The sequence below is a fragment of the Triticum urartu genome, chromosome 2, assembly GCF_003073215.2.
Source record: "Triticum urartu cultivar G1812 chromosome 2, Tu2.1, whole genome shotgun sequence".
NCBI classification, from domain to species: domain Eukaryota; kingdom Viridiplantae; phylum Streptophyta; class Magnoliopsida; order Poales; family Poaceae; genus Triticum; species Triticum urartu.
This window is the reverse complement of record NC_053023.1, coordinates 702,667,553-702,677,071: the sequence shown is the minus strand read 5'-3', so window position 1 is coordinate 702,677,071 and position 9,519 is coordinate 702,667,553. Positions and strand designations below refer to the sequence as shown.

Sequence of the window (9,519 nt, the reverse complement as noted above, 5' to 3'; positions counted from 1 at the left end):
ATTCTTGTATATACACCATAACATAAAAAGTAAAGTGAACAAGCAAAAACAGAACAGTTAATAGGATAATTAATGTATAAAGTTTAGTAACACCGTATACAGAATTTCTCACATAATGTATCAATAGGCGCGGCGTGACAAGTTACTGCTAGAGCTGCACAGTTTCAATGCTGCGATTTTGGACCAAGCAATTGAGCCATTGGGTTCAGCCGGTTGTGTTATGAAAAAAGCAAGGATGCCAAGCAAAGTGGTAACTGAATTCAGCCGGCCGTGATTTGCAAACAAGCACGCAAAATGTGCCTTGTCAAGTTAGATATTTGCAGATGTTGAATTCAGCAAAATTATTCCGCACGGAAAACCAAGCCCTTATCTACAAGTTTCGCAGGAAATTTATCTGTCTGGAACCATCACATTTGCATCCGTCTTGCCAGTAATGTGGCCTACACGTTTGCGCGCAAACTGTTGATAGCACTCACCATATCCCTCTCTGAAGTGAACTAACTACTACGACTACATACAAAAAGAAGTTCCCAGCAAAGAGTCTTCAGCCTTGGTCTCCAACGTCTTGCAACCTCTGCCCTATGATGTAGCGGTCGTCCCTGATAGAATCGTGCATTTCGACGCGCAACACCTTGCCAAGACAGCAGAGTGCCCACAAGCCGAGGCGGACCGACCACACGTAACGGTAGACTGTCAAGTTCACGTCCGCGGAGAAGCCCAATCTTGGGAAGATGACCTTGGCGAGCACATAAGGAACACCTAGGGCAGCGACCAGCTTCACGGCGACGGGCACGCACACATCTTGAAAGAACCACCACATCAGTCTGAGCTCCACGCATAAATCTTCCTTTGCCCGGTTGAGTTTCGCTTCCAACCTTTCGTCGACGAAGGACTTGATCCAGATGCGTTTGGAGAACCGTCCTAGGAGAAAAGTGCAGAAAAAGTTTAGAACTGGGAAATCATCAACAGGCCCGGCGAAGGGTGATATCAGTGATAGATCAACCAGCAAACCCATCAAGAGAGGAATGATGACCATCTGGCAGCAGAGGCAATCAAGTTATTCAGCTGTAGCATACACCAGAAAAATGAATGAAACCACCTAGATTAAATTCCTGACCCATATGAAGAAAACCAGATGCCTCTTCAAAGCTACTCCCTCCCTTCGGAATTACTTGTCTTGAATATGGATGTATCTAGAGCTAAAATACATCTAGATACATCCATTTCTGCGACAAGTAATTCCGAACGGAGGGAGTACAAGGCATGTTTCTCCAGAAGTCATACAGGCAGATAAGTCTCTACAGGCGGCAACAATAGTTGATATGACGCACAGTCCGACAGTAATAGCAAACAGATCTGCAACAAAATATTTGCTCATGTAAGCCCAAACAAGATAGAACATTAACTTCCATCAAAGGAAGTTCAGTGATACTCTCTGAACATTCATTTACCATTGGACTTCAATCTGCCTGCTACCGGCAGCCGAGGGATGGCAAACAGCAATGGCAGAATTGAATACAACCGTGGTCAACCATGCTACGACTGCACGCGGCATTGTTTGAACAACAGCAAATTTCCTGGTGCAATGTGCGAGAAGGGTAAGTATTTGCCAAAAGTTCCACAACCAACACCTCTGGATTTACAAAATTTCAATTGATTGATTGGTAAAACAGTAAATTTATATAATTAAATATATCCACATGATCCTCACTATGTTTCTATTTGCTTATGATCTAATCAGTGTTCAAATATTTTTATGTCTTCAGTCTGATCCTACTACAACTTACTTTATGAAACCCATGTATGCTATTATCAGATATTGTCATTGCTTCATTTTCATATGTCATGATACCATATAATGAGATAAAAGCATATCTCTTAAACTATCACATGCACATGGTTTGAAGACTCGGCTGGCTGATGCTTTTTGCACCATCGGCGCAACGGGTCATCTAGTAAAGTAAAAGAACGAGATAACAAATGAAAGCGATTTGAATCAACAATAACGCTAAGATGTTCTTGGGGAGTTTGGATTCACCACTAGTGTGTATAAAACATAATTATGTGATTGCATAATTCTAGGTCGGATAACTAAGCCACCTCACATCATTTCTATTACTGAGCAGAGTTTGGTACGACATACATGCCAACATGTGTAGCCATGTACTCCCTCCGTTCCTAAATACTTGTCTTTCTAGGCATTTCAACAAGTGACTACACACGAAGCAAAATGAGTGAATCTACACTCTAAAATATGTCTACATACATCCGTATGTAATAGTCATTTGAAATGTCTAGAAAGACAAGTATTTAGGAACGGAGGGAGTACCATACACGCTATCGCCATTCCACCTCACATTCAGCTGATACGGAGCTGCTGCATGTATGCACGTATATGTAATTGGCTCCGCCCACTTACAAAAACATATGAGGTGGATCAGTTATCCGAACCTAGGATTTTGCATCTGCATAGTGACGTAGCATACATACTAATGGAGAACCCTGATTTCTTAAGACCGCCTTAGCCATATTCATGTTTTCATCATTTCCATTGCCTCTTGTATTTTATTTTATTCTTGTGCACTTTAAATTCTCATTATAACCTCTTGCAATATTTTCACCTTTTGCAACACATTTGCTTTGAATCACAATTAACTTGTGGGCACATTCCGATAAACCACTAGAAAAGGCATATACCATTTCCTGTGCTCCATGTGGGATTGATACTTTTAATTCAAAAATACTACAACTAAATCATGTGCGCCTGCGGAACATCAACTAGTAGTTGTAAACGTAGCCGAGTATGTCGATGTCGAGGTAGTTGACCATGATGATGCAGATATGATTGAGGTAGTCGTGGACAATGGTGTAGTCGTCCTGGATGATGAGACCGCACAAAGCATGAGGTGCAAAAAATTGCGATATGCTCTAGATGACGGAGTTGCAGTCATTGACGATGCACCTTGCGGATATCAGAGGGCGTTGTCAGCAATGAGACCACCGATTTTGCCAGGACCGGAGGAAACACATCGAGCACACATCATTTTTGCCAGAACCGTGTGACCGTATATGAGTCGTTACTACACTGACGCCGTGTCGATGCACTTGTGTTGTCCTGAATGAAGCGGTGAACGTCGTCGTCTTGAGCGGTCCTTGTTGCCGTCGATGAAGCATCTTGTAGTAGTACTGTCAGAGGACACTGGAGATATCCATCTTATGGATGAGGTGGCAGCAGTGTTAATGAAAATGTTGATGAAGACAACGTCATAAATACCTTAGCCATGGTGTTGCAGCCCCGTTTCAACGACGATGCGTTGCTTGAAGGCGTCTCTTGTAACGACGAAGTGTCAATATCGTGTCGTGTCAGAGATTGCATCTCGTTCCACACCGGTCTGTCGTGTGGATGATGCATGTTGGTGTCGCTTTTAGCAGATGTGCTTGACGGTTCGTTTTTTCCCCGTCATGTAGTCGCACAACTTGACGGAGGGATTCAGCTTGCTGGTGCAGATCGGTGGCTCGGCGTAGATGACGTCGCGTAGTCCGATGATGCACCCGATCGTCGTGGTTGAAGGCGAGGAGTGGATGGAGGCGAGTGGACAGGATGGTGTGCGGTTGCGCGTGTCGCCCTTCCGGTCTCGATGCGCTCGTACGAGTCACACGCGGGAGTTGCCGATCTCCTTTCGCTCCCCTCTCGTCGTCTCGTGTAGTAGGCGCTTGGAGTTTGCTGCTTGGCTTTTTTTGCGCTAGGGCGCTAGTACATACGTGAAGCACGACCTTTTATGCACGACAGGTGGACGATGGTAGGATCTGACATTGCTTAGGTATGGAGGGATTCAATCCAACGATTATTACCCAGTGTCGTCCATGCATCGTCCGCAAAATCATCATTGCTCACGTACATAGACGAGCTCACGTGCCGGATATACCAGCAAGCCGTCGTTGATGACGCCTTAGCCCGCACGTGTTTCCATGCAGATATCAGCTTGCTGATACACGATCGAGAGGCGCGGCTGCCGGGAGATCCGCGCACGCGAGTTGCTGCCGGCCGGCCGTCGGGAGAGGTAGCACCGGGCTGGAAACCTTCACGGTGAGGCAGCATGCATGAGCCGGAGCGATATGCATGCAATGCAATGCAAGAGACCGTGAGAGGTAGCAGGTGGGGGCATCATTCGACCTACACTACACGCACGCAGTTGAAAGGGATGGGCAGACCGGCAGAGTATGTTAGGTTATCTAGGGTTCGAGGATGAGGAATGAGGATTAGAAGGGTCAAATGGCGCCTAGCCGAGCAAGTGTTACGCATACTGTTTCAAAGAAACGATGGTCAGCTCAAGGGCATTTTCTGCTCTTCACCCCTGAGCTGACCATGACATTTTTTGCATTTCCGGAAGAAGGAACATCACCACTGCCATGTGTTCAGCGCTTGCTGGGAGTTGGTGAGCAGAGGGATGGATCAAGTCGGGGGTCCGGACGCCACGTTCAGACATGCAGACAACGAGCGGGAGAATATATATTAGCACTAGTGTATGGTAAACGCGTTCGAGTAGTTAGTAGTTACCAGCTGCATGACGAATGATGGAATTATTTGACTACGTAGCCGGTGGATAAGGTGACACGGGTGACGGAGGAAACTGGAGTGGGTATAGTACTCCGGAAATTCGATAGCGACGACGACGTATCCTTGGTCGATCCATTTCCCTTGTCAGACTTGCTTGAAGAAACCAGTACCAGCTCGTTCAAAGTCAGCACTAAACCAAAGGTCAAACTAGCTAACCAATTAATTGCTGCCGTTAGAATTGCTATATAACAGTTTGTTACATCGTCAGGAGTTGGAGGTTGACGGAAGAACGTAAATAATTCACGCAGCCCAGGCGCCCTATATATGAGACCGAGAAACGTGCCCTGAAGAAATATAAGGAAGGTAACTGGACTGGTAATGGAATCAAGTAGCGGTGGAATCATGGTGTAACAGGTGCTTTTGCTCTTCTGTTCGTTTCATATATGCAAACAATCTCTCTGTTTTTGTAATGTTATATGGGACATCGGAGAGCAGATGACATGTCACATCCCCAGTAAATGTGTCGATCATACTAAATCATCGATGGTTTTCTAATTTTGGATATTGAAAGAATGCTATTTTCTCAAGTATAATATGACAGTACTAATTAACTCATTTTCTGTTTGTAAGCTATCTTGATATTTCTTAGCTGTTTTGATGTTTTGCTTGGCAGAAAGTATCGTTGTAGTACTGCTTGAGAAGACATAAGTGCGGGAGATTGTGGTTTCAAAGTTATTTGTAAAAGGTACTCCTCCATCCCATAATATAAGAACGTTTTTCAAGCTATGCTAGCTTGAAAAACAATCTTATATTGTTGGATGGAGGGAGTAATTCATATTTATCTTAAGGTTACTAACATACTAGCTTCGTGTGAACTCTATTTTTCCTCTTCATTATCATATAGGCCAAGATGTTCTCAACATGCTACATCTGGAATGCCTACGAAGAGATTTACCATCTGAAGACTCAGTCACCTGGTTTTATTTTAAAAGAAGTTGTGTGTGTGAGGGAGCGAGCAATAAATTTGTGCATGATCGTAAAATTGGTGAGATGAATACCATGATTGTAGTTAGTTGGTTGTAACTAACATCATACACTGTTTTAATGATGATCAATAGATTGTTGTGTTCATCAGAAGATAAAACGTGTCAGGAATGGTATGTTGTCGATAATTTTTCGGTTCACTGAAGCATGAGCGACGGAGCGAGGTGGGACTCGGAAGGGAGGAAGCAAACTATCACTTGGAGTATCTACAATTGGACCCCCATTACTTCGTCCTCATTTCTTTGGATGGAAAATCCGGACAGGAGAGAAGGAAAAAGTCCACCCGATCAACGGCGGAGCCAGGAAATACACACAAGGGGGGCCGAACATTGACCACAACTCCAAAATTTAATAAGGTATATGGAATTTATAAGAATATATAGAAATTCATACTGAGATAGCAAAATATGTAAGTATATAACCAACCAAGTGTTCATAACATAGGCATATCTCTATACATCAATAGGTTGGAAGCAAAATATACAATTAGACGTTGATGAACTAACAGTTATCACTCGAAGTCCACGCGACGGTCCGTTGTATTGAATTCATCAATAATTGCATCAGTTGAGAATCCTACTGCAATCTCTTTCTCGATGTAGATCAACAAGCAATCTCTTAAAAACATGTCTTCCATTTTATTTTGGAGTCTTGTTTTAACAACTTTCATTGCCGAAAATGCACGTTCTGTTGTTGCGGTTGAGACAGGCAAAGTGAGAACAAGTCGAATTAACCTGCAAATAAAATCAATTAACACTTGATGTAATGGTCAAAGCAAATAATACAAGAGCGGAAATATTGTATGACCTGTCAATCAAATAATAATCCACTGATTTTCCTGTTTTTGCAAGTTGTTGACAAAGATCTCCTACACTTGACAGATTCTGAATCCTTGGATTTGTAGGTACATCAAGCTCATAATGTTGTAGTTGACATCTCAAATTGTTTCTTTCCTGTTCTGAAAAGTCAGCGGGGTAGTATTTTGAGGCGAGAGAACATACATCATCAATGTTCAATGAACTAAATGAGTCCTTGGGATTCAAAGAATTGCAGAGGATGAGAATCTCTGTTGCTTGTTCGCTGAACCTGCAGTTTAGTTCATGTAGTTGTTGGTCAACTGCAACTGTAAAAATATCATACCGATAGTGATGCTCGGCTGTACTGAGATCATCTGCATGAGACTGAATAAAATCAACATAGTTGTCAGTCATATTTGGAGCAGTAATTCCATGTTTCTGGCAAAACAAATTCACATCACTAATCAACTTAGCCCAGCCATCATCTCTTAGCTCTTGTACCAATTTCTTTGTAGTGGAAACATCATCCATGGCATTCAAAATATCTTGGGATTTCTGCTGTAGTTTCTTGCATAACATATTTGTTATTCCCATCAACTCTTTCATGACATGCAGAATAAATACGAAGTCAAATGACATCATCAACCTAACAGCACCAGCAGCCTTAGCTCGTGCAGAAGGTGAAGAACCTGACCCACTAGTAGTAGCAATATTTTTTAGTACCAAAAATGTAGGACCGTAAAGCTTCAAGAGGCTACAAACCGAACCATAGTGAGAACTCCATCTAGTGTCACAAGGCCGCCGCAAAGTTCTGGCCTGGTTTGCTCCACTTCCTGTTTCAAGCTCACTGAGCTCAATGAGATGCTCCATTGCAGCCACTTGATTAGCATGCAGCTCATCATTTCTCTTGCTAGAAGACACAACAGTATTGACAACAAGAGAAAGATGATCAAAAAAATTATGGACTTCGGTTACTTCTTTAGATGCACCAACAAGAGCTAATTGCAATCGATGAGCAATACAATGAACATAGTATGCGTATGGACACTTTTCCATAAACTTGGCATGTAGACCGTTCCACTCTCCATGCATGTTGCTAGCACCATCATATCCTTGTCCCCGAATATTTTGAACATCCAAATCATGTTGGGATAAAACAAAATCTATTTCTTCTTTTAAAGTTGCTGAAGATGTATCTTTAACATGAACAAGATCAAAAAGACGTTCTCGATTGAAACCTTGTTTATCAACAAAACGGAGAACAATGGCCATTTGCTCTCTTTTAGATTCATCTCTTGATTCATCAATAAGCGGGCAAAACTTGGCATCGCCAATTTCATTGCGGATTGAACTTTGCACATCACAAGCCATAATATGCATGATTTCTTTTTGAATTGTTGGTGAAGTATACTTTGCATTTCCTGGAGCATTGCCTAGTACAACAGCACCAACCTCCTCATCATAAGAAGCTATCAGTTTTACCATTTCAAGAAAATTACCTTGATTCTTTGAGCCCACACTTTCATCATGTCCTCGGAAAGGGCAGGCTTGAAATGCTAGCCACCGCAATGTATCAATTGTTGCCCTAAGCCTCAGCCTGTTTGCTCTTATATCTTCTGTTGTTTGTCTCTCCATTAGCTGTTCAATATGGCATTGTTGATTCTTCAAATTGTCATAACATTTGGCCGCATAGTTGTGAGCAGAGTTACAACTATTTTCCATATGAGTTAAGAAAGCACAATTCTTTCCGTTGTTAACCTTTCTCCAATTATTGAACCCTTTCACAGTGAACACATCTGATCCAACTTTCCCAAGTGGCTTCTTAGAAAACAGAAAACATGGAAAGCAAAAGACTGCATTTTCTGTAGGTGAGTATTCTAACCAAGGAAATGCCTTGAACCAATGATATTGAAACCTGCGTGGGTGGCTTTCTGGACCAGTAGGAGGGTATATTTCCTTTTTAAAGTGATATGCTCCACATTTCACATACGCTTTTCTTGCTTTCTCTTGGTCATTGACAGGAAGATCCCAAAGTTGGCAACGCAGCCCTAGGTCTCTTTCCACTACCAGAACACCACTACCATCATCGACCCTATTAATTCTAAGTGGAGCCTCTTCTTCTTCCTCCTCCTCAACAGGTTGCTCCTCCTCCCCTCCATCATCTTCTTTTTCTTCTTCCTCCTCCTCTCCCCCTCCCCCTCCCTCTGCTTCTTCCAAATTAGGACAAGCAACATCTGAAACCAATGCCTCATCAAGTCTAATTTTCTTCTTATAGAAAGAATCCATAGTCTTCATTTTATTTTTAGCCATGAGTATCCTACCGAGATTAATCATGGTTCTAATAAAAAACCAGATCCACAAATAGATAATACAAATAAGAAGAACAAAGTGATAGATCTGTGACCTTTTACCTGGATGAGTGCTTCCTGATGTGCTCCAAACGCAGAAAGAGAGAATTAAGGAGCGGTTCTTGGGGAATTTCCTCCTCTTTCCGCCTTGGTCTTGGAAGAACAGAGAAGGAGAGACAGCGAGACGCTTCAGGAATGAGAAAGAAAAGAATGGGATGGCTCGTGTGTGTGGCTGGGAGTGAGAACAAAAGTCAACAAAGCAAGGCACTTTCAGTGGGATCTTCTGTGCACAATACTAGCACTCTATTTTGTCAAAATGCACTTTTGGAGAGAGGCATACAGCAGACCACATGGTTCTCTACATAAATAAGCATAGGTATTAAAAAAATCCTGCATGTTGGGGGGAGCCGTGGCCCCTGCTGCCCCCCCCCCCCAGCTCCGCCGTTGCACCCGATTGGACCCCCTACTTCATCCTCATATGTTTTGGTTGTTTGTGAAAACTCAAACTCAGTTTGTATATGGGAAAGAAATGTGGATGTCCAGGCAGTTTGCTACATTGAATGCAGCCCACCCTAGACAACTTTAGTTCTTTCTTTTCTCTCTCTTTCCTCATCCTAACCAATCATATGCATGTGAATGACAACTCCGCGTGGATGGACAAAAGCAGACACTTTTGGAAACTGCACGATGTGTCAGTGGACATATAGGAGTGGGTCATATTGGTCCAGTCTAATTGTAGATGCTCTTATCCCCTTAGCAGGTGAGGTTAAGA

General features: G+C 42.8%; 2 protein-coding genes across 2 annotated transcripts; both read right to left on the bottom strand.

Moving 5' to 3' along the window:
* Positions 1–544: 544 nt before the first annotated feature.
* Positions 545–1,506, bottom strand: LOC125538031 (probable E3 ubiquitin ligase SUD1; the record flags this gene model as incomplete). Its single annotated transcript, XM_048701340.1, has 4 exons — positions 545–1,036; positions 1,118–1,156; positions 1,259–1,356; positions 1,452–1,506. Coding segments are annotated over 4 exons (684 nt in total), but the record flags the coding sequence as incomplete, so codon positions are not given.
* Positions 1,507–6,030: 4,524 nt separating this feature from the next.
* Positions 6,031–8,510, bottom strand: LOC125534214 (zinc finger MYM-type protein 1-like). The gene is made up of 2 exons (XM_048697493.1): positions 6,410–8,510; positions 6,031–6,336 (listed from the first exon to the last, which is right to left on the bottom strand). Exons 1-2 carry the CDS (start codon positions 8,119–8,121, stop codon positions 6,114–6,116), a joined length of 1,935 nt encoding a protein of 644 aa, XP_048553450.1. The 5' UTR covers positions 8,122–8,510; the 3' UTR covers positions 6,031–6,113.
* Between the last annotated feature and the right edge of the window lie 1,009 nt (positions 8,511–9,519).